This window comes from Podarcis filfolensis (assembly GCF_964270895.1).
Source record: "Podarcis filfolensis genome assembly, chromosome: 1".
Taxonomy (NCBI): domain Eukaryota; kingdom Metazoa; phylum Chordata; class Lepidosauria; order Squamata; family Lacertidae; genus Podarcis; species Podarcis filfolensis.
The window spans coordinates 93,412,707-93,439,138 of NC_139604.1; the positions used below are offsets into that span (position 1 = coordinate 93,412,707).

The 26,432-nt window shown below is 43.3% G+C and overlaps 1 protein-coding gene and 1 long non-coding RNA gene across 2 annotated transcripts in view; both read right to left on the reverse strand.

Annotated features, from left to right (window-relative positions):
* The window catches only part of ITPKA (inositol-trisphosphate 3-kinase A), a 55,439-nt gene extending 36,683 nt beyond the window's left edge, over positions 1 to 18,756 (reverse strand). Inside the window, exon 1 of the mRNA XM_083617548.1 lies at positions 17,677 to 18,756. Coding sequence (XP_083473674.1) covers positions 17,677 to 18,120 — 444 coding nt within the window. The 5' untranslated portion in view covers positions 18,121 to 18,756. The remainder of the gene's footprint in view (positions 1 to 17,676) is intronic.
* LOC310766305 overlaps positions 1 to 26,432 on the reverse strand; it is an 818,379-nt gene that overhangs the window by 635,846 nt on the left and 156,101 nt on the right. The window lies entirely within an intron of this gene.

Sequence of the window (26,432 nt, forward strand, 5' to 3'; positions counted from 1 at the left end):
GACCTAACGGTCGGAGGTTCCTTTACCTTTACCTATGTTTAAAAAATAAAATAAAACCCCCTGTTTCTCTCTTGAATCTCGCCATTCAGCTTCACTGAACTACTTTGGATGCTTTAGTGCAATTAAACGCAAATAAAAATAAATAAATTCAAAGGATTACAACTGTAATCTTATGGGTAGAACAAAAGGCAGCAAGTCAGATCAATTCCAGATACACCTGGAGGGCAGCAGGCAAGTTTCATATTATACAGTCAAATGACTTAAGGAAAAAAAACCTACTTATTACAAGGAAAAGTAATAAATTTCTAAATTCAGCCACACCTAGGAAGAAATGAGAATGAAAGACACCATAAGCATTTATTTACCTGCGTCTTCCGTGCCTATTTTCATGCTATCCAATTAATTCTTTATACTTCAAAAACCTCCCTAAACTCTAGTAATCAAGCCACTAGGCTAGCCTCCCTTTAAGTTCCTCCTCAAAACCCACTTCTTAGGTAGGCTGATCCTGAACCATCCTCACCTTACCTGCTCCTCCATTACTGCCATCACTGCCTTTATCTGACTCCATCCATACACCTTGTGAATTACTGAACTCTTCTGCCCTGCCTTTTCTAGTATCTTTTTTTTTTAAGCCTTCTGCGCAGGAACTATGTGGTCATATTTGCTTCTCAGAATTGCACTGGTTTAACAGAGAAGCCTGATAACCAACGGTGAGCTCAGCTTTTAAGCTGTTGAGAGATGGACATGCTTTCTCCATGCGTCTGAAGCTGAGCATTATTTCAGATAGCATCCTCCATCCTTCTCCAAGCCTGAGATGCTTGCAGTGAGCTTCAGAGGGACTATGAGAACAGTAGAGAGAGTTCAGCATGATGTCACGAATGAAACCCTGCCCTTTCCTCAATGTAGTGGCAACCACAAATTTTGGAAGGCCTGCTCATTATGCCTAGAATACTGGGAAGAGCATAGCTCTACAATGGGCGCAAGAAATCTATTTGCAAGTACACAGAGAGAGGGGCAGAGGGGAAATCTCAGACCATCACTCTAAATTGGGGGGGAAACAAGGTGCTTTCAAGAGCAAGAGAACTTTGCTCCATATTGTAATACTATCATCTTTTTTGGCAGATTGGAATCTCAGAATTCCTTTAGGATAAATAGCCATAATGGTTATGTTAATGTAAAACTGAAACATATTTTTAGTTTTCCTCCTATAATCTTCATTCTCTTTTTCTTTACTCCATCTGCAAGCCTCATTTTCTGTAATCCCCTGCAGCTTCCTACTGACAGCACAGGGACAGATAACCAACCTGCATCAAAGTAAAAGATTGTATGTAATATTACAGATGTACATCTTCACTGAGAGGCACTTGCGGCAAGGAGAAGAGTGATGGCAGCTACAAAAATGTGCACATCACAGATTGATGTGCAGGCAGAGGGCTGAAACAACAAGGGCACATGGACAGCACCCAAACTGAGGAAAAAGAGGGGGATTTGTGAAATGCAAGAGACTGGTACACATGCATGTGTGCGAATTTAGGGTGTTGACAATACACACTGGAATGTATGCAGTGTTACAGTTAGGTGGATTTTGTAGGTGGCTAATGCACCATTCATGGAGAATGTGCATCAATAGCTCCTCTTCAATCTGGAGAGTCATGACAAGTGGGCAGGCCACAGAGTTCTGTCCTGGGATTGTTTAATAGCTTTATAAATGGCTTGAATGAAAGAGTGGGTGCTCATCAGATCACTCTGAATTGGGTTGGGTAGCTAAACAGGATTCAATAGCATTTGGCAGGACAGAGAATCAGGCCAAAACTAACAAACTCGCTTTCAACAGACATAAATGTGAAGTTCTGTATTTAGGTAGGACAAAAGCAGGTGCACACAAACAGGATGAGTGACCTCCGGGCCTGATAGCAGTAAATGGCGAGGAGGAATTCAGGGGGCTTAAATGATTTAAAAGAAGTGTGATGCAGTGGCTAAAACAACTCATGCAATTCTAGTGCTCAAACTACAACCAGCAATGGTCCAGGTTCACTCTATTCTGCTTTGGTCATGCTACATACGTTTCTCAGCTATGGACTAAGTAGTTATCAGTGATTAGGTAGTGGTGGCTTCTCTTTGGAACCATTGCTTTCCTTGTTCCGACTTTCTCCAGTCATCCTCCCCACCAGCTGCTTCCCCTCTTAAATTCAGCTTCTGTGTAATCAGGAACAGGACTTTTTAATATGTCTGTTTCTACAGAGCCTGTGACAATGAAGCCCTGGCACCTAAGTGCTGCCACGATACCAAAAAAATATAATTACTTACGTTCCAAAAGCAAACAGTGTCTAGTGATCTTTAAATGTCATGTTAGCATACAAACAGACAGGTGGTTTCTCAGAAACCTCAGGCCTCTAAATAGCCAGGGTTATTAACAACAAACAGAACAGGGCCACCGTACAAAGAGTCTGTTCTTACTAGTGACGGCTGAGTTCCACCCAGCTCAATCCTGAACTGTCTCCATCATTCCAAGCCTTCTTGGACAGCTTTGGTAGAAAGCTCATGATTCCCCTCTGTCCCACCCTGCCGCCAAGAGAGTTCAGGAAGTCTAGTCCTCTGTGACTGTCACCACCTCCTTCCAAACTTACCATATACTGTGGGAGGAGAGGCACAAGGTGCATGAAGAACTGGAGTCAGCAGAGCCCTCATCATTCTTCAGGCAGTCTCACATTGGAGGAATCTAAGCTACAGGATACCTGATTATAGACAACAAATGGTAAGATATCCCTATCCAGAGAACCAAAGCTGATGGAAGGCACTTCATATCACTGAAGCCACCCGGGCTTAAAGCAACAGTAGTGGGTTCAGAGGTACCCCCAAACTACACACTTGATCTTGTAGGGAAAGGGACTCTGGCATTCACCATTTCAAATCCTCAAATTGTAAGACTTAATACCATTCTGAGTTCCTACATCATTCTTCCACCAAGCCCCAACCTCAGTTCTCTCTTCCCAATCACAGAAGTAGCGACTCTGCTCTCAAATCTGCTTGGGTTTTGGTGTGCAATCAAAGTGCTTTGGAAGAAAGTTGCTCTTTCTTTCAGTCTTCAGGCTGGTACAATTGAAGTGCAAAGTCAATAACCTATTGCTCAAAGCCCTTGGTACGTGTTCCCTCTGTTCTACGGACCATGAAGTCATGTCAATTCAGTATCTAATTGTCATCATAAAATAAACAGAAACAATACATTCATTTATGCAGGACTTCTTCATCAAACAAGCTTTGAGGGCTTTGCAAACACAAACTGAAAGGCAGCAGGCTGCATAAAATAATTTCAAAACAGAAATCAGTAGGAGCTGCTTCACATGTTAAATTAGGTATACAGTACCTATTTCTGAACTGTACAAAGGCTGTCCCTTTTTTCACAATGGAAACACACTGCAAGAAGCCACTTACTTTATGGGGTAGAAGAAAAGATACACACTAAATGTTTAATGCCCACAGATTTTATTGCAACCTATGAAGAAAATGCCCCTAGTGAAATCATAAATGGCAGGCAAATCATAATCCATTGACAACTCAGCTGTCTACTTTTCAGGAAAATGAACTTGCATCTGAGCCCAGAAATACCTCCCTAAACCTCACCAAAATGAACGGGAGACAAGACTGCAATACCACTTCTTTCACTGAAGCATGTGGGGAAAGTATTTACAAAGCAATGGAAAGTTAGGCCATGCCAGCACTGCAAGTTGCCCCACGACTTCCATCAGAGAAGGTATTTGTCTGCATTGTTTACAGTACAGTGTGTTGTATCAATGCTGTCCAAGCACAATCAAAATGGAATTCTATTCATGCAATGGGACTTCACCTTCTTCTCTTCCCCACTGCAGCCCTCCACACAGAAGAAAAGGGGGGGGGGTGCCCTGGAGCAAAGCAGATCCCTCTGCAGGGGGAGGAGCTGCAGAGGTGAGGAAGGGAAGAGGAAGTCCCACTGTATGTGGAGAAGTCCACTCACATAACACTGGATTCCACCCACTGGTAGTTGGTTATTAGGGATGCCAGGTCAGAAACATTCCCGGCCATGAGATTTCAGGCCCAAACCTAAGACCTAGGAACAGCCCCTGTTGATGTCAGGGGGTGGCCCCTGTTTCTTATTATTCTTTACTCCCTTCCTTTCAGCAAGTCCTGGAGATGGAGGCTAATTGGGAGAGGAGAGGAGGGAGTGGAGGGCAAACCCAGACATAACTGCAGTCCTGGCCAGGCTAATTCATGCAGAACATGTCTATAAAGGTAAAGGGACCCCTGACCGTTAGGGTCAAGTCGTGCCTGACTCTGGGGTTGCGCCGCTCATCTCGCTTTACTGGCCGAGGGAGCTGGCGTACAGCTTCTGGGTCATGTGGCCAGCATGACTAAGCCACTTCTGGCGAACCAGAGCAGCGCACAGAAACGCCATTTACCTTCCCGCTGGAGCGGTACCTATTTATCTACTTGCACTTTGACGTGCTTTCGAACTGCTAGGTTGGCAGGAGCAGGGACCGTGCAACGGGAGCTCACCCCGTCACGGGAATTTGAACTGCAAACCTTCTGATCGGCAAGTTCTAGGCTCTGTGGTTTATTTTTATTTTATTTTTTTTATAATAAATTTTTATTGATTTTACAACATATATTAAAACACAATACAACCAACAATTGATGACACATAAACAGACAAACATGTAAACACGTATAATTTCTTAACCTCTCCTTCTTGAACCTTGTTTCCATGACTTCCCCATACCTCCCTTTTCTGCATCCCTGTTTTACTAGGCTCTGTGGTTTAACCCGCAGCGCCACCCGCGTCCTGCCGAACATGTCTATAGATGAAGCTAAAATGAACATTCATGTTTGGTGGCAATATATTTCCTGAGTACCAAAGGCTGGGGTGAGGATACACACATAATAGGAAACATTATCACCTATCCAGAAGCATCTGAATGGCCACTGGTGAACAGAGCTGCTTGAGATGATCTGGCAAGTCAATTACTGTATTTCCGATGACAAATTCTCAGGACACGCACATACATACAGCACCAAGTGAGACAAGTAGCACTACTCAAACTAGTTCTTTTCCTGCAGTGATCTACAACAAACTTGAATGCAGAAGAGACTTCCGTTACTGGACAGGACTAACACCATTTCTCAGAACCAAAACACAGAACTTGTCCTCAAATATGGAGAGACTGTGATGCAAATAAACCCATCTGACACACATTTACAAACAGGTCTAACTGCATTATGCTCATCCAGAAGACCTGGGATGTATCTAATTCAACCTTTATACGAGTTACTTAGCAAAACCATACCAGTTCCTCCCAGTTAAACCTGTCTGGCAGCTGCCTCAAGTGAGCCTTGCTCTTTGAAGTATTTCTGACAACACCAACACACACACACACTTGAGTAGCAGCATGCTCTGCTTTGCTGTACAAGTGAATATGGGTAGGCTCTAACTGAACAACTGTTATAACGAAACCCCAGCAAAGGGGTGGACAACTAATTCAGCATTTAGGTCCACATAAGGACAGCGGAACAAAAACAAAAACCCTTTCGGTTTAACATCTTGTATTAAGGGCTTTCCATAACCATCTTCACTACTATTTTGGAGGTGAATGGCTGTCGGTGGCAGAGAGGTAGACCTAAGCCTCAGACTAGTGGAATAGACACATGGAGTCTATGTAACTGAAACTATCATACAACCAACGCTAGCATTCAGCATTACACGTGCCCGGCTGACGGTAAATACCATCCATGTAGAATAAAAAGGATGAAAAGGCACCATGAGGGTCACCAAAAGCTGGATGATCACAGTTAATTTGCAAAGATAGGTGAAGGCTTTTGTGTTTCATTTGCACCAACCTTTCAGAGATGTCAGACATTTCCCATACAATTCTTAATGTAATAAACTCTCTGCGTATTTGAACTGAAAACAATTTTGTTTTGAACATTTCCCAAAAAAATTTAGTTCTTTTAATCCCCTATCAATTTGCATCATGGCATTTTCAAAACTGATCATAATGAGAGCTAAACACTATTCTTTTTCATTCACCTCACTTTTCATTGTGGGATAGATCAAAATGCTTTTGGGCATATTTAAGGATTGAGGAAATCTACCCCCTATGCTGAGCTGAGTTGAGGGGAGCTGGAGATAGTGTTGATCTGGAAGGTGACAGGTTCCCCATCTCTGGCTTAGAAGTTTGTTTCCCACACAATGTTGTGTTGTATGGAATAAGCTGGTGGTTCTTGTTCTGTCAGGAAGAGACCACACAAAGACCTAGAACCAGTATTACTAGAATCTCAGGGTCACTTTATTCCATGTAAGGAAAATGTGTTTTGTTCAGCAGCTAGTAATAGCTTGAAAGTACATGGGGAATAAAAAAGGAGATTCAGTATGAAGAGAGCAACATACAATATTACTGTATTTGTACAATAAAAAGAGAATCGCAATGTCTAGGGATATGTCAATTCTTTCTTTATTAGAGCAGTTAGGAACCACCCTTCTAGTTCAAATGTCAATCCAATAAGAAAAACCAGAATTTTAAAACCACCACTTAAAAACCCATTAGAAGCCTTTTCGCCAACTTTGAGTAATTTAAGAAAATTACATTCTACACCGTCGGATTATGTAGCTTGCTTCTGAGCTGAAATAATGGGTACTTTTCATTCACAGTTATGAAATGTGGGTGCTGCATTTTAAAATGGTTTATGACAAATGAAAACAGATGAAATAATAAAGCTGTTGACAATTAAGGCACAACAACACTCTCTAATGTCTCTACAGGCATAAAGAGGACAGTAAGCCCAAGGCTAATGAAGAATCATTTGGATGAGTGCTCCTTCTCCCCCAAAATGTCAAATTTATCACCACAGAAACAAGACGACATCTAATTTTGCTGGGTACTTATTGACTGGTTTACAGGATTAGTATTCTAATTCATGCTGCCCTTTATGCCCAAGGCTGTGTATACTCTGTGGTCTGCTACTGCAACACATGTTGAGTACGTAAGTTATTATTCTGAGAATCTCAGCTGTCTTTAAAAAAAAAAAACTTAACAGTCCTTAAATCTTTGAAAACAGACTTAAAATAAGTACCGTATTTTTCGCTCTATAAGATGCACTTTTCCCCTCCTAAAAAGTAAGGGGAAATGTGTGTGCGTCTTATGGAGCGAATGCAGACTCCATGGCTTCAGCGAAAGCAACGCGAAGCCTCCGGAGCGCAGCAGGAGCGCTCCAGCTGTGCTCCGGAGGCTTCGACCGGCTATCCCTCTCTGCACAGCACCTCTCTGCGCAGCGCCCCTTCAGCGAAGCAGGAGGAGAAATGGAAGGGGCTCCCTTTCTCCTGCCGCTTCGCTGAAGGGGTGCTGCGCAGAGAGGGAGAGAATATTTTTTTTCTTGTTCTCCTCCTCTAAAACTAGGTGCATTTTATGGTCGGGTGTGGCTTATAGAGCGAAAAATACAGTACATGACTCTCTGGTGAAGTCACAGAGCCAAAAGATAGGAATAATGGGCTGAGTAGTGTTTTGATGCCCTTCAGTTTATTGCCTCATTTCCTCTCTCGGTGTGTTGCAGAAGCATCATAACACAAAATAAGGCCCATGTTCACATTTTCAATTTGTCTAACTTCTACAGGTGGCAGACATCATGGGATGGGTGTTTCCAGCTACCCCACCCCTCCCCCTTGGAAGCCTTATAAGCTGCTGCTGCTGGAAAGGGATTGTGAGCAACATAAAGGGAAGGGTGTTTCTAGGGCTAAGGTGAAACTGTGAAGTTCCCTTGTTCTTTGGGCTATTGGATGCTGCATGTTGTTTAATCTTGTTATATTTATAGTCTTGAATGTGGGTTTGTTATTATATTCATTTTGTTTTGCTTTTTTTGTAGTGTTTGTTTGAAATGCATCCCTGTTTGTCGTAAGCTGCTTTGAGGATGATTTTTTTTGTGTGTGGAAAAACGGCAGACAAATAAAATGAATGGAATGGAATTTTGTATCTTCGTTTATCCTGTTTATGCCTATTTGAAAGTCCAAGAGCACAGCCAAAACAATGACTCATTAATACAATTGCGACTGAGATAACAATCATGACACCCAGACAAAATGTTACATGCAATTATGGTTCGACTATTTATTTTGCCATGAGTATGTGCACTGGACAGCTGATTCTTCAACTGATTCTCTAACTGCAAATGACCCAAGGAAAATGCCTCTGAATGTCAGTCACTGGGGAACAACAGCAGGAGAGGACTGTTGTTTTCCTATCCTGCTTGTGGGCTACCTATCTAGCTATCTAGTTAGTCACTGTGAGAAACAGGATGCTGGACTAGATGGGCCTTTTGGTCTGATAAAGCTCTGGACTTTAAAGGGCCACGTGCACATGCAGCCTTTGAAATGCACACACATCATTTTTTCCCCAGAGTGCTTTTGTACATAGCAGTTTGTACTTTTGTACATAGAAGTTTGCAACTGTACACACCTTTGCTTGATAGTGTCATCTAAAGCAGTAGCAACAACGACCCTGTTTGCTCATACACACAGGTGGTGGTGTTTTTCACACTACAGTGGTACCTCGGGTTAAGAACTTAATTTGTTCTGGAGGTCTGTTCTTAACCTGAAACTCTTCTTAACCTGAGGTATCACTTTAGCTAATGGGGCCTCCTGCTGCCGCCGCGCCGCCAGAGCATAATTTCTGTTCTCATCCTGAAGCAAAGTTCTTAACCCGAGGTACTATTTCTGGGTTAGAAGAGTCTGCAACCTGAAGCTTCTATAACCTGAAGCGTCTGTAACCCGAGGTACCACTGTACTGTGCAACAGACTTCTCTTTTCCCTTCCTCACAATAAATGTTTCCAGAGATTTGGTTTTTAAAATATTTGCCCTGTCTTTCAGAACAGAGGTGTGTTGATATACTGATATACAAAAGAAATATATTGGTACACAGAGGCAAGTAAGTTACCGTACTGTTTCCTATTTCACTCATAGAGAAGTTAAACAGGGCGAGTGGAGTGGCACAGCCAGGCAACATCAGTAGCTCTGCTCCAGTAAGAAATGACCAGAGGAAGTGCTCTCTCTGTGTATACACATGTATGAAGCACTTTACAACTGTTCCAGCAGAAAGCACTGTAGGCTGACAAATAGTGTGGAATAGGAGCAACATGGGGATGACCCTGTGCATATAGCATCCCAAAAAGGTGCGTGCATCCCACACTGAATGCACATTATCACATCCATGGTTTGATGTTAAGTGAATGAGTCTTGTTCTTGTGCAGTCAAGCCTCCCCACTCCTTTGGCGTAACCTCAAGGAAAACAGAAGACCACCTAAATGTCTTTTGTTCTAGTAGTGGTATATAAATTATGTTAAATGTATAAAAATAAAATAATTTTTCAGTTAACCATAGTTTAGTGTTATGTACAAACCTTGAAAGGTGGTTCATCTTAACTATGATTTATTAAAACAAACAAGCTTCATAATCCATGGTTTGAAGTGGATTTGTTTTATGCTTTGAAAAAGCTAAGGTGGCAAATGTCAAACCATTTATTCTGAACCCATTCACTGTTATCATAGGAATGAGGCATGGATTATATTAATATGCAAAAAAGGTAAAAATCCACCACTGACCTCACCGTATCATCCAATACCACTTTTAAACCAAGATTACAAAATTTAGCAGCTGTCTGTGCAAAGAGATTAAACAAGATTATTTCAGACTATATTCATATTCAGTCTCATCTGACTGGTTTTATAAAGGACATACTGTTTTATAAGGACAGCAGTTGATCTATATTATTGACACTTATTTATAGTGATAATTTTTAAATTGGTTGGTGAGGTCTCAAAATGGACCAGAAGTTATAACAAATGAGTCTTGTATGTTATAATATACAATATTACACATGCCAAGACAGCCCCCCCCCTTTGGCTACTATACCTGATTAAGCTCTTTTCAATGGTTTTATACTATTCAATCACGAGTGTGGAATAAAATGCTTTCACAGAGTTTGGCATACTCATCTTGTATCAATATCAGAGAAACGCATTATGAAGTATTATACCCTTTGACACTTCGCCAACTAAGTCATCTCTCTGGAAACTGATGACAGGTGCTGGTGATGGCTAATATAATAAAACTAACTTTATTCATATTTTGTGGGATAGTCTTCCAATTAATTATTACTGAAAATTTATATATGCCAAATTGTGATTGATATGTGTCTCCTTCCATATGGCTTGATAATTTTTCTGGATTATGAATGGCTTGCTTCTATGTATCCACATGGTGTGGATTTTGCTGACTGGGTTCTAGGGTTCTAGCTGTTACACACTGCAGGAGTAATGTGATTCCTACTTTGAGGGAACGGTTGATTAAGTAGAATGCGCACGCACGCACACACACACACACACACACACACACACGTACGTGTGTCTTGCATGCCTCTTTCAGGCTACTCCTGCAGTCAAGCTGATGCCAAACGTATTGCTCTGCTTTTCTTTGGACCATATCAGTAAAGCCGAGAGGGGGGTCTTGTCATCTGGGCAGCTCAGAATCTCCATACATAATGCCAGGCCTGCAACTTGGGGAGGTCACTTCAGTGCTGCAAATGCAGTGGTTTGACTTCCAACCACAAAAGCACACTCAATTGTCTCTCGAAACAGAGAGGTGTCAATTATTATTATTATTATTATTATTATTATTATACACACATACACAAATACATACATACATATATACATACATACATACATACATACATACATACACATATTATATCTCACTATTCATCTCAGAGCAGTTTACAACAATAAAATATACAGTATTTTAAACTTAAACTGCTGGAAGTTAAAACCTCAAGAATCTAAACTCAACAACAACACAAAGTACTGTAAAACATATTCAGGGTATAAAGCCCCCCCCCCCCAAGAAAAGGTCTTTGTGGGATAACCAGCCTCATATAACCAACATACTTAAGTCTAACACATGAAGGAGTTAAGACCATAAAGTAAGCTGTCCTGCTGGGTTTTGCTCACCCTGGGAAAAACTAGGTAATCAAGCCTTTGCTCCCCCTTCCGTCTACCTGAGAAGCTCAGTGTGTAAAAAGATATCAACATTTTCAAAAGTAGGGGGTCCATGGCTTGGTCCACAGTACTTACCTAACTGTGAACCACTGCTGTAGAGCAGCCTTTCTCAACCTGTGGCTCCCCAGATGTTGTTGAACTACAACTCCCATCACCCCTAGCTAGCAAGGCCAGAGCTCAGGGATGATGGGAATTGTAGTCCAACAACATCTGGGGATCTACAAACACTTGTGAGTCATTTCCAGGAACTGAGGCGGGGGCATCTCCCTCTCCTGTCTAGGGGTGAATATGGATGTATGCTTAAAAACAACAACCCTCAAACCCCATCCTGATTCTTGTATTGTAGGGGGGCTGGACTAGGGGACCCAGGGTCCCTCCCAACTCTACAATTCAATGCTAGAATCTCCCGTAGCATTTAAAGGATTAGAAGCAGCCACAGGAGGTGAATGCCATGCATACAATTTCTACAATGAAAATTGCTGCCCCACCCCTGCTGCTATTTGTGTCCATCCGTCCCGCCCCTACCTTCCCGGGGAAACCTATGGGTGCCTTAACACTGCTGTCTCAATTGGGTCTTGTTGCAGCTGTTGTTAACCATTAGAAAATCCTATTCACAGACCTTCCACGACACATTTAGTTTGGCCCTCATGTACCATCCTGAACACACATCCCTAATGCTGATCAGACTGACAGCCTGAATGAAAACTCAATCCAGCTTTTTCAGTCCTGCTAAAAGAAAAGCTTGGAACCCTACAATTATCTGACACTGATCCAAGCCACATTTCTGTACATGTTTTGCCAATGGCCTAACAAGACACTTGAAATAGCATACAAAATCTCCACCTTTCTGTGGTCACAGGTAAACAAACAGCATGCAAAGTGGCTTTTTATAATAGCTTTGCTTCCTGTATCTATTCCAACAGCATTTGGGCTATATGTAAACTGATACTGCTTTACAGTCACTTCTTGTGGCCTGGGAGGGTGTGGGTGGGTGAGCTTGTTTTCATTAATTATATAATTGCTTTATTGATAGCCACTTTGGAGGGGATCTCTGGACTGAGAAGTAGGATAAATACCGTATTTTTCGCTCTATAAGACGCACCAGACCACAAGACGCACCTAGTTTTTGGAGGAGGAAAACAAGAAAAAAATATTCTGAATCTCAGAAGCCAGAACAGCAAGAGGGATCGCTGCGCAGTGAAAGCAGCAATCCCTCTTGCTGTTCTGGCTTCTGGGATAGCTGCACAGCCTGCATTTGCTCCATAAGATGCACACACATTTCCCCTTACTTTTTAGGAGGGGAAAAGTGAGTCTTATAGAGCAAAAAATACGGTACATTTTAGTTATACATATGCCTAGCTCCCACTAAGGAACATAAAGCAAAAATATTAAGACAAAGTAATCTGGCATTGCAACATCCCTATTAAAAAAGAGAGATGATTTCAGCTCATTTTATAGACCCAATTTAAAAAAGCACATAAAACTGCAAAACTAAACCCACGAGACTATGAGCATATGGATTTAAAGCAGCCCAAAGGTCGAATGACTCGTCTCCTCTAATCACTTGACTGTTATTGTTCTTATAATGCAGTCCCGAGAGTATTACTCCAGTTTGTGGTATCTACGCTTTATCAACATATTCGAATTCATCATTCCAATTCCTTTTTTTTAAAAAAGTGTTGTTTTCCTTAGAAAAGATTCTGTGCCAATTGCTCAAATGACTGAGTTGTCTATTATTAACAGTGCTCTGTGTGCTCTCAATACGGTAGGAAAAGGAATTTGCAAAGGAAAACAGATTTCAGTTCGAGTTCCTCCAGAAAACCATGATAAGAGCTAAGGAAAATAGCTGCCATAAATGCCATGAAAAACAGCTTACTTTCCTTTAAAAAAAAAAGACTTTATGTTAATGAGCACCTGCCAAATTGCAGAACAGATTTACTGGAAAGAACGAATTATTGCCAAAGTGGACAGCGGTATGCTTGCTAATCATTCCAAACACCTCCCAATCCCCAGTCACACACACAGCAAGAAGCAGTTTTAAAACTGGTATCGAGTCAAAAAGTGGGTGGGAATGAAATGCCTGCTGGTTAACACCTTTGAAAAATGTCATAAAAATCTAGTAATTATAATAATATTTAAAATATGTCCAGTTAAAAAAGAAAATAAATAGACAGTAAAGCTTCAAGAGAGGGAAAGCTATAATTACAAAGAAACTGTTGGCACCTGCTCCCTGAATATCCCCTAAATATTTGTTATCTCTAGGACCACTAAACTGGCTGTAGTGCTGGTCAGAATATTTTATGTATTATGGCATTATGTATAAACCAATCCACTCTCTCTCCTTGCCACACTGACAAGATGACTTAGAATTATTTGATCAAAGCCAACTAATAGTTTACCCAAAACAGAAAATATGTTGGAACGACAACGCTTACATTAAAGTAAAAACCCTGCAACAATTCCAGTGAACATAAATCATAAAGTGACGGTGGATGAACCAGTTCACACACCTGCAGGGCAAATATCCTATATAGAAGGCATCAATTCGAACTGCCTCAAAAGTTAATTTAACAAAGGCATGAGAATTTAAGCTCACCTGGGCCTGTCTGTCTACTTTCACACAAACCTAAGCTATGAAGGGGTGGAAGGAAGGGGGTATGGTATCAAAGACTTCAGCTAGTAGCGCAATCCATATGCAGAAAATGCATATACTGTACCAGAAATGAGGCACGCTTAACGACCACTGAAATCCATGGGTTTAGAAGTGTGCCTAAAAATTACCACTCTAATAGTAATGATATTGGCCCACCTTATAAGAATGTAGTGAGGATCACAGAAATATTGCAGGTGAAGCAGTGGAACACTTTAAAGCACTATATAAAATGCTAGGCACTGTCCCCCCTTTAAAAGCCTGTACAGCTGCTACAGCATAGGACACTTCTGAACCAAACCGACCTTAGGACAGAATTAATCACCAACATGACCTGCCATCTAGCATAGTGTCCTCATTCTTCCATATGCCCTTATTAGTTTGTACATTTCTAGAAGCATTATCACTGCCAAATCTACATGCATTTACTGTGTAATCCAAATCCTGCCTATTCAGAAGTCCTACTGAATTCAACAGGCCTTACTCCCAAGGAAGTAGGGTAAGCCTAGGATTGCAGCTTTGTTTGGACCAATTTCTATTGATTTCAACAGAGTTTATCTCCAAGAAAATTCACTATGACTACACTGTGGTATTTTAAACCTCAATGCACTCAACTTTCACTGAAAGAAATAGAATGTTCTCAGGCAGTTACACACAGGATAATAGTACCAGGCCTCCAACTTAAGCCAATATATTTGGGAGTAAACTCCTCTGAACTCAATCCAGTGTTAGGGAGAACTCTAAGTATACTTAGGATCACAAAGACTTGTTCACACAACAATGGTCGAGTTCACATGTACAGTGGTACCTCTGGTTACGAACTTAATTCGTTTCGGAGCTCCGTTCTTAACCTGAAACTGTTCTTAACCTGAGGTACCACTTTAGCTAATGGGGCCTCCCACTGCCGCCACGCTGCGATTTCTGTTCTCATCCTGATGTAAAGTTCTTAACCCGAGGTACTACTTCTGGGTTAGCGGAGTCTGTAACCCAAAGTGTTTGTAACCCGAGGTGTTTGTAACCCAAGGTACCACTATACTGAAGTACCACCTTTGGCAAACATGCAATCTTGCAGGCTGCTCCCAGAGAGGAGACTGCAGTTGTTTTGCTCCTCTTTTGGTCTTCCTGCTGCTTCGCTGCTATAAACTCAGCCATGTCATTTCATCTGAACCTGGGATTGCCTCAGACAAACCTGGCTTGGACAACATGCTAAGCCTAACCATGGTTTCATTGCAGCCATGCAGAAACAGAAGAACCAAGGTCACCTCTGAGAACTCTCATGCTTGCACATTTGTGCTAAGCCATGGTTTGGCTTAACATTATATCCTCTGCAGCTTTCCTTGGATATACACTAGCATATCAAAACTTAGCTCCAGCTCATACATATATTTAACTGAGATACAGAACAACCTTGTGCCTGTATGCTCCCTCTATGAACTGCTCCTTCCCTCTTCCCTTCTTGGCATGCCATGATTGAAAATTTCCTGTGTTAATTAACTATAGTTTCCTGTTAAGATGTAACAAAACAACATTAATGAAGTTTGGAACAAGTCAAGATATGAAACCAACTTCAAACTGTGATTTCAAGTCATGGTTTGTTCCGAGTTTATTAACCATAGCTTCCCAATTCAGATGTTAATAGGAAGCAATGGTTAATTATCCCACGAAATAGTCAACTACGACAGAAGGAGGGAAGCTGCAGTGCAAAGACAAGGTGTATAAGCACAAAGGCTTGTTCGTATCTTGGTTTCGCAAGCCAAAATATGTATTCCAAACAAGCAATCACTTCACTAATAAAGCTGGCAGCAATACCCAAGATTGTGGAACTCATGGAAAGTGCTGTAGTAATCGCAGGAATTGCTGCCAACTTTATCCATTATTGCACCATTCACATGTTATGATATTCAAACACAATCCTAGGATGCACATGGTGGCAGTATGCAAGAAAAATATATTACATAAACTGAACCAATGGTTTACAACATGCTACATTCTATTTCTGCTAGTCATGGGAAGAGACAAAGTCATAGGGAAGGTACGGCACCCATGAACAGTGGAAATCCTCCTTCCACCCCCCTCTGGTTGCTGGGATTTCACCAGCAACTGTCATACAACTTCAGGCTTATCTGTGAAGCTTTCCACCCACTCCTCCATTACTATTTCATTTTCTTTTCAATTTGATAACAAGGAAGTGCAAGGAGGAAGACCTCCGCAGGACAACCTTTGCTAACAAAGCTAACAGAATTATATAGTATATGTATTTTCCGAATCTTTTACAGCCTTTAAAGCTAGAAATGCGCTCTCAGACACACAGAGGATCCCGATTTCACTCTCAGTTCAAGACTCCATACTTGGAAACATGCAACTGCAAGCTGCATTATACACCCACCCCTGGCAAAGCACCGCAGAACTCAATAGACCCATCTATTCTAGTTCTCAGGTTTTCATGGAAACACTGGCAAGTAATCATACTGACTTGAAACATTCAAGAATCACCATCTGAATTATAACATTCCCATATCTGAAATATTACAATTTTTTACATGCTTGGCTTGAGAATGATGAACCCCCTTGATTGGCATTAAACCATCCACTGCCTTAAAACATTCAGTTCTGTGAAGAAGCCACATGTGAGGCACCCACCATATTTGTCAACTGACAAATGTTCCCACACTAATACTTGTTACATACTACAGAAAGTCCTGGATTAACAGGTGCTCTGAACCAACATTGCTGGAAGGCAAGACAATGGGGGAGAGAGAGTCTTATCACTCCCAAATTTACCTGTTTGTTGTATACTTTCATTTTTAAAGCTAGGATAGACCACTGGTCTGTTCACAGAACGGAAGACTTTGCTTTAGTATTATTCGCAGTCTTAGCTGGATACAAAACAGAAGCAGTGAACAATTTCTGTTGGTGAAACATCACAATATAAACTTATGTGCCTCACAGAGTTATTCAGTCTGCAGTTAAGGACCAGATTGCACTGGTTAAATCTTAGCTTACACACAGTGATCCTAGCATCTCAAAAAAAGAAACAGAGTGGGAGGGGAGGCAATGCTATTATTGCAGAAATCCAGGATATTACATATACAGATGTACATGCATATGATCATACTGCTCATTATGCTGTATTCACAGCAGAGGCTGTGCCTACAGGCCTACAAATCTATCACTTATACAGTGTTTTCCATCTGCTGGAGGTGTCTTTAACAAAAGTAAACAACACTGTACTCATATGAGATCAATGTCACTGCCGCTTTACAAGTTATTCCTGCCTAGAAGGCACCACTATAAAACCCATATGCACTTTCCTTATGGAATTTACCTTGCCTGCAGGTTTCCCCTGTATGTATTTGCACCAATCTACTGATGGAACGGCATGCGCACACAGAGAAAAAACCCCACATGCGAAATTATCAAACTTCTACACAACAGGTAATCTTCATGTAGCCTTTTTCTTATGCACACAAAGCATTTATTTCACAGCAAAGCTGCAAGTGTACTGTATAAGGCAAGTACACTTAGCCGGAAGCCATCCGCCACTGGACACAGACCAAAGAAGGGCTTACTCCAGAGTAAACATGCATAAGAGTACACTGTGAGGCCGTAATCCTATGCACACATACCTAGGAGCAAGTCCCAGTGGGGCTTCCTTCTGAGTAGCCTAAGACTGCGCTGAGTGTCTAAGATTGCGCTGCCTGTCGGAATCGTGCAACCTGCGAAGGAACCTCGTTCCAGGCTGCAGAAGGCCCAGTGCCAAAGCGCGGCGCTACGGATTAACTCGTCGATTTGAGCTTTCCGAGGCAACTAAATTCTTGACGACGGGGCGCCGCTGCCAGGAAGGCAGCCGGTCCCGCACGTGCGCAGCGCCTGTGCCCGAAAAAACCCGGGCAGCCTCTCCGCGCCTCCGCCACGGCGCCCCTTCCTCCTCCTGGTCCCGTGCTGTCCGTACCTGGTGCGTTTCCTCGCCGTGCTCCAGGTGGACGATGCCTTGGCTCCTGCTCTCCGTGTCGCTGAGCAGGTCATCCTCGGAGTCCTCGAAGAGCGACGACGACCCGGTGGAGGAGAGCGACGACGTGGACAAGCGGCGCGACGACGACAGCAGGTCCGCGCTGAGCCAGGCGCCGTCGGGCTCCGTCCGCGGGCGCCCTGCCGGGCTGCGTTGTGCCTCATCGGCGTCGTCCTCGGGGGTGACGGTCAGCTGCGGGATCACCGGCGGCAGCACCCCGTTGCGCGGCCGGCAGCTCTTCTTGGCCGGCTCGGGCAGCTGCTTGCTGGGGGCCGCGCAGCGCGCCTCGAAGAGCGAGCGCAGCTCGCCGACGCTCAGCCGCTTGCCCCGGCCCAGCTCCGGGCTGCCGTCGCCGCTACTGCCGTCGCGGGAGCCTCGGGGCTCCATGGAGGAGGAGAACGAGCTGGAGCTCCTGCTGCTGCTGCTGCTGCCACAGCCGCCGCCCGCAGCCCAGCAACTGTGTGGGCGAGCCGCGAAGACGGCAAGCGGCGCGGCCGGGGAGCAGGAGAGCCCGCGCTGGCGGGCTTCTTCGCGGGGAAGGGCGCGCCTGAGGGCTCGAGCCGCCGCCGCACGCGGGCGAGCATGGCCAGCCCCGCGCCCCGTCAGTCAGACCGACGCTCGCCTGCTCCGAGAGCCCGGTCGGCCCATATGGGTCGCTCCAGACTGTTGCTCCACGCTGCCGTCAGGCGCCTCAGGCAACCGCGGAGAAGGAGGAGCCGCCACCAGCGCCCCGCCCCGGCCAAGCCGGCCCGCCTCGCCCCGCTCCTGCTTCCCCTGTGTACTTTTAACTGACGCCGCCCCTGCCGGGCCCTCTTTGGTTTCTCTTTCAAAGAAACTCCTCTCCCGACTGCGGCGAGAAAGGAGAAGCGCACAGCGGCCCCCCAGCCGCGCGGCTCGGCGGAAAGAAGCGCGCCTCAGGCTTGGCGGGGAACCGCTTCCCGCTTCCCCCGCCCGGAAAGCTCCCGACTCAGCTCCCAGGAAAGGGACAAAGTTCAGCGCGCTCCTCCTGTCTCCTCGCGTGGCACCAGGGGCGGGCAGTTACGCAAGGAAACAGCACCGTGAAATGCCTTTGCCCACTTGGGATGGGACGGTTGGCAAGCGCAAACATTTCTGATGATCAGAGCAGCTAACGTGGCTAGCACACCGCTAAATATAATAGAAATAGCATGGAACAGATAAGGTCAAGTTGAAACATTGATAGAAGGCGAGAAGAGGGTTCCTTCTCCTGCTCCTTCTTGGCTAGAGCCATTTTTATGGACGAGAGGCCCATTTTCCTTCTGCTTACTTACTTCGAATGCAAAGCACACAAATCCCACAGGGTCATTTTCAGAATTCAGCATCCTGAAGTTAAGTTTAGCCATGCAGCTGAATGAAGTAGCATAGCCTCTCTCTCTCTCTTTCCCAAATCTCCCTTAAATAGAAAAATAGCATGTCAGTGAGAAGCCTAAATTGAATCCTTCTCCCCAGCATGGTGGTTTTCTATGTTCCTGAAAGCTCGTTTGAGAATAGGATGCTGGACCAGATGGGCCATTGGCCTGATCTAACAGGCTCTTACAGTTTATTTTTAAGTTTAAAGAGCATTCAAATATGTTCTTTCCCCAACCTGCACCTAAAATGGTACAGCCAAGAAAAGCTTTATTTTTTCACACCCCTTCAATTAGTTGCATATATATATTACTTAGTCACTAGAGTAGCCTCTCAAATCCTTGTTAATTCACAACTAGAAAACATGCCTAATGTTGCAATCTCAGCCCCCCTCACCTGGGAATAAGCCCCATATAATTCAAAAGGATTTACTTAGAGTAGACAAGGTTAGGCTTGTTATGTAAAGCTGTAATTCTGTACCCATTTACTTGGGAGCAAACCCTATTGAAGTCAATGGGACAAGCTACAGAGTGGAAATGTATTGTTGGGTTGCACCATTAAGAAGAGAAATGTGAAAATGAAGCTGACCTAAAACTGTCCTGAACTGACCTGAACTGTAACTCTGGGACAAAGGAAGTGAGGGAAAGAGAAGAGGTTGATTCAGAGGAGCAAAGGAACAGAAAAAAGAGGAAAAAATGTGAAAGAAGAAGTAGGAATGTAATCTCTTTCCCTGCCCCCATCAGGGTTACTCAACATGAGTAAAAAATAAAATAGCCAAGGCAGGCATAATGCAAGTCCAGCATTTTTCTGCCTTCAGCCTCTAGCCCTCCTCATTACAAAAAAAAAAATATACCAGAATAATATTCTGTCAAATTTCCACTCACAGAGCTGCTACTGCTACTCAGTCTGGCTGTGCAAAGAGAAAAAACCTCTGCAAGCCCAGAAAAAGATCCATACCCCCAACCCCCACAGAAGAAAACACACCTGTGATTGGTCAGGATGATTGAAATGGAATATCAGATGCAACCTTTAGGCAGGCAGGTAATTCAGAACAGCAGCCCAAACCCTAAGTTACTTCTTGGGCCCTGAGGGGCTACTCTGATTGGCTAGTGCTGCTGATGAGGGAACAGAATGACAAGAGTGGAAGCCCAAAGGAGTTCTTCAGGTGAGAGTTGTTGCTTTTTTTAAAAAAAAAAGGTTTCCACCCCCTAGAGACAGATGTGGGAATTGCTTCCCACAGGTTTTATGATTGGCTGGGGTGGACAGAGAGCTGATTGGCCACCACAGGAGATGGAATGACAGGGAGTCTCTCACACTTATCAGTTAAGTGGAAATTTAAGTATCAGAAGTGAGTAAAAGGTTGAGCTATAGTTTTAGAGTGTTATTCTGATCATTTGTGGGGTAAGATACCTGGGAGGGCTGTGATCCCTGAGTCTTAATTATGTATCCTCTATTGGTTCACTCCACTTCTACTACTGTACTTATAAAATTGTTTGCGATGGCAATGAGTATTGGCCCTGCCAGCTGGGGCTGATAGAAGTCTACACTCCCCCCTGTATTAAACCAGTTTTGCTGTCGGTTTTGGTACAAGCGATGGAGACAGTTAGGTGCAACATTTTCTTCCTTCATTGATGGCAACCAGTATTCCCTTTTCGGAAATGTTACCAGTTGGTTGAGAGCTGTTGAAGGACATGCATGTGACCCATGGAAATATTCCTCAAAAATATGACATCCTAGGTCCTTTGCATTCTTTCCTTTCTCAAAAGACAAACAGCACAATCCTATGCATGTCTGCTCAGAGTTAAGCACCACTGAGTTTAATGGAGTGTAACTCTCAAAAATGTGGGTATAAGATTGCAGCCTAAACTTTGTCAGCAAGTGGCTAGATTCTAAAGCATCAATAAAAAGGGGGGGGCTAAAACACTCCAATGTACCTGTAAATAGCAATTTAAAGTGTTTTTCCTTTTTCACACTGCTTCCACTGCTTCCGTGAAAAAGTATGAAAGTACCTATGAAAAAGTATCCTTTTGTGTCATGGATTGATTAACTTCAAATTTCTATGCTTAGTAGGATACTAACTAATATCCTTTAATTAATATAATTTACCATCATACCACACTCCAAACACACACTGAAAGGACATAAACAACAATCAAATCTCAGTTTAATAAGCCAAGATAATAAGCACAAAGCCACCTCACAGCTCCCTTTGTTCAAGCAAAAAACAACAACTGCACAGTTAGCCTTAGCTTCTTGTTAAGCACCAACCAGAGATTATGATTAATGGTTTTCAAACAATCCAGAAAATGTATACAAAGTTTAAAGTTGGCTCGTGCATCCTAGTTTGCTCAAAAGCCATTAACCATAGTTCCTGTTTTGGGATGTAACAGGAAACAATGGTTAACTGCATCTCCCTGGTTTGTTCAGTCGCTCACACTAAGGAAAGAATGAAGCAACTACATGTGCAAGGTTGCACACATATCGACTTATTAAGTCTAGATTTGCTCATCTGAATGTGACCAGAAAGTCCGCCTTTGAAAGAAGGGGTAGGGAACTTGCAACCTAGGAAGCACATGAGGCCCTCAAGTTAATTATATGTGGGTGAGGAAAGCGGGGGGAAGGGGGAGATAGGAATGGTTGGCTAAAACAAATGGAGCAGTGAGAAGATGGGGGGAAGAACTGAGTTCAGACTTGTAGCTAGAGCAGGGGTCAGGAACCTCCAGCCCAGGAGCCAAATGCAGGCCTCAGTCAGGTCACACATGCCGTCTTCCCAGGCCACCTTCATGACAGCTCTGCTCTGCACTCTTTTTGAGTTTTTGCCTGGCTAGAGTTTGTCCTTGAACTTTCATAATGCCTCTTGCTTTCCTGGATAGAAATAGGTATGTGAGTGTGTAGCAACTGTCTACCATACAGAAGTAAAATTTACATTCCCATTGCTCTGCCTCCTTTTGCCTCTGGCCCGACCCACCTAAGTTGCCAGAAAGGAATGCAGGGTAGGGCAGCTGTCTCAGATGTAGAGAAAGAAGCCGAGAAAGAAAATGGAATGGCCGAAAGAGGAACGGGTGGCCCTGCAGGATTCTGGCTCCGGCTCCCTACAGATCGTCCTTATGGGAATGCAGCCTTCGACAGAGGAAAGGTTCCCTAAAAACAGGATTTTTAACTAACAAGGATAATCTTTACAGTGGTTCATGAAGTGGTACATGCATTCTTACACAACCTACGACCTATTAAACAGTAGAGGAGGCAGAAAAACTTCCTCCCCCCCGCCCCCGTGGAACACCCACACACATTTTTATTAAATCAGTTTGTCTCCAGATTCACTTCTGCAAGTTTCGACAACGTCTGTGTCCAAACAACATGCATGATTCTCTTAAGATTACAAGGAAACTCATGAGGGCCAAGTGACAGTTCCACTTGGCTTGTATTCTTCCTAGCCCTCTGATGATGATCGCATGTTATGGTTAATGGAGAAAGCTGTCTCTGAAGAAGTCGAAGAAAGAATGAGGTGGTGTTATGTACAGTGGTACCTTGGGTTAAGAACTTAATTCATTCTGGAGGTCCATTCTTAACCTGAAAATGTTCTTAACCTGAAGCACCACTTTAGCTAATGGGGCCTCCTGCTGTCGCCGCGCCGCCAGAGCACGATTTCTGTTCTCATCCTGAAGCAAAGTTCTTAACCCGAGGTACTATTTCTGGGTTAGCAGAGTTTGTAACCTGAAGCGTATGTAACCCAAGGTACCACTGTATTGAGCTGAATCCTAGAACAATAGGATCCAGAATGCAGCAGTCTGATTGGTCTGCAGGAGCCACCCAATCCAGCTCCAGGTTGAAGTGAATCAGCGACCTGATTGGCCTGCAGGAGCAGCCAATCAGGCTTCTGGAGGAGGTGAATCCACAACCTGATTGGCCTACAGGAGCAGCCCGGATTAGCCAATCACGTGGGGCCCATTGTGTAAATAATGTATGTATAGCTAGACGTTTTGGGAAAAGTTTCATTCATTGCTACTATGAGCTAAATGAAGAGCATGAAATTCACACTCAACTCTGAGTATATTTCAAAGACAAAATGAGACAAAAATATCTGTCCAGGTATGCACTTCCCCATGTTTTGTGGGCAACGCCATTTGTACTGAGAATTCCTTTTCTGTGATCTCAAGCAGGCAGGCATGGCCCTTGGTCTTTCTGTGGGGACAGCAAGCCTACCTGTAGGGTACATTCTCCAATTGCTCCAGAGAAAAGGGAACAAGGAGGAAAGGAAGCCTGCCTCATCCTTCCCCAGTCTAATGCCCTCAGTATGTTATGGACTGCGTCTCCCATCAGTCCTGACTATTGGCCATGCTGGCTGATGGAACTTGGAGTCCAACAGCACGTGAAGGACACCAGGTTAGTGAAGTCTGGCATAGATAATGATCTGTCCTCAGATCACAGTGATGTGTAATTGCGCCATGAATGCACACATGCGAGCGTGCAGCTAGGGGCTCATGCAGTTCACAGGAATCATCACTCCCATGGTATCAGTATGGCTGCACGCACTGAATAATGAACAGGCATTTAATCAGGCTCTTTGAAGTGTTGTTAAATCAGCACCTGATTTGTTTCCATAGCTCTGCTGCACATTTCAGCAAAATGGAGTGCAATGGCATCCCCACCCCCTCCCACCAGCAGTCAAAGTGGAACTAGAGCTGGATTTTCAAGTACTTTGGTGATCGTGCACATGTCTTTTGCGAAGCATCCTCATCGCTCTTCATTAATTTACATATATAATTGAGCATCATTCACTTGCTGCTGAAATATCCTTAAGTCTGATGTGATGTCCGTTTGGTAAGCAGACTTTATACACGGAAAGCTTCTGTCTTTTGCTATAAGTTATCTCTTGCCCTAAACTGTGTACTGCAATGGTTGCTGAGTTGTTCATTTTACAAATCCCCATACTGACGCACAAATCTTTGTCCTGGCTGGCACAGAGGACAACAGATGGATGAGAGAGAAGCTAGCACTGAGCTAGTTATGGGCTTCGGGACAGAGTAACAAAGAGGGAACAAATTAAGTTGCAATGTTTTGGAAGTTGCCTGGGTGATTCAGCTGCAATACAAATGCTAGCTTTGTTTTTCATGTGAATACAGTGGTACCTCAGGTTACATACGCTTCAGGTTACATATGCTTCAGGTTACAGACTCCGCTAACCCAGAAATAGTGCTTCAGATTAAGAACTTTGCTTCAGGATGAGAACAGAAATCGTGCTCCGGCGGCGCAGCGGCAGCAGGAGACCCCATTAGCTAAAGTGGTGCTTCAGGTTAAGAACAGTTTCAGGTTAAGAACAGACCTCTGGAACGAATTAAGTACTTAACCCGAGGTACCACTGTATAGCATATCCAGTTTGCCCTAGTTAACAGTAGGACAGCAGAGAGCTCGTAGTATCTTGCAATGCAACATTACACCCATGTCATGCTAGGTAGGTTTTTAAAGAAATAGTGAAACAACCCATGAATGCAAGAGGAAGTGTTAAGAACTTTCACCTTGAAGGTTTTTGTTCATATTTATTAATGAAGCCTCCAAAATGGCCTTTCTCTAAATTTCTCTGAAATTATATCTTACTGGAATCTGTCACAGAAGGACTGCGGGCCCTCATGCACGATTAAGCAACTGAACAAGCACTTCTGCTATTTTTCTGAAGTGTCCACGGAGGCACAGAGAGATGATCCATTGCTTGACATGTCTTGAATCAAGATGGGGATGAGACTAAAATCAGGATGAAAACTCCTGTTTTCCTGCCAGTTCTCAGAGATGCTGTCATATGCACTCCTACATACTTGGGTTTTCAGTTTTCTTCCTGGCAGTTGTAATGTATCATTTTAGGTAATTACTTTACTGCTGGATTTTCATATATCATAGCTTTTTATTTCTAGCAGGGAAATTCCTTATAATTTAACTAAATGGCGAAAAGAAATGTATCCACAAGTACTTTGTTGCAGGGTGGTAGCAGGTTGGCGGGGGGTGTTGTTTTTCGCTCTTTGAACATACCCTTTTGATTAAAGAACAGAAACGCAAAGCCTCCATAAACCACATTGAAAATATGGCCATATGTTCATCACTTCTCTCTCTCTTTTTCCCTCGAGGAGGGTATTTCCGGGAAAGGAAGGGTGGTGTGAAAAAAAACCTGGCTTTTCTAGTTGTTTATAACAAAGTTAAAAACAATTTGCATGATAGGTGCTGGACTTGTTTGTCTGAAATTTGGCAGATTTCTTACCCAGGGACATCTTCCTCATGACCCCAGTTTTTAAACTGATTGCACCACTAGAAGAGGGTGTGTGTGTTTTATTTTTATTGCAGGGGAAGCGATGCACCCATCTTTGGGGATTTTAGCAGGTTTCATCTCCCCAGAAGGGGCAAGCATACCTGCAGTTTCCAACCCATTCTGGCAGAAAATAAAAAAAGTTAGAGGATATATATATATATATATATATATATATATATATATATATACACACACACACACACACACACACACACACACACGTTACCTACACAAAAATCTTTGTACAGATCTGCCTGAAATTTCTCAGGTTTAATTTACTCCAGGGGTGGGGTGGCTCTTTTGTCTGCAAATTTTGTTCCCTTATGTGAGAAAAAAAGATTAGTATAGCCATTTTTTGAGGGGTGTGTGTTAAAATAAAACTTCAGGCTTAACAGATCAGTTTTATACCTGAATAACAAATTGAAACAGAACAGCGCAGAGCAGATCTGAAACGGATTGGGTTGTTTCAAAACACTGTGGACACAGATACAAGGCAAACCTGTGACTGCATGCCCCTACCACATATTTACTATTTTGCATATTATGGGATGTTATTACACATCCCTTAAGAAAATTTGGAATATAATTTAATTGATCATGGTTCTTCTAGAGGTGGGAACCTGTGTTTGTGGTAGTTCATACATATTTTTATGCAATCAGGAATTTGAAAACATAGTAGTCCATTTTGTTATTATTGTTATTTACGAGTGAAATACCCAGCATTATACTATGGGTGAAGTATGACTCTGTATATCCTAGAGACCTATGAGGTGGATTCCATGCATTTCTTTGCACTCTGTATATATATAAACTTTGCAGCGTCAGCGTCATACCCCACTCAACAGAAACCTGGCTGCCCAGTGGACCAGTAGTGGATGGTTTTGTGTCCATGGAATCATTACTCCCAAATGAAGTACAGTGGTACCTCGGGTTAAGTACTTAATTCGTTCCGGAGGTCTGTTCTTAACCTGAAACTGTTCTTAACCTGAAGCACCACTTTAGCTAATGGGGTCTCCCGCTGCCACTGCGCCGCCGGAGC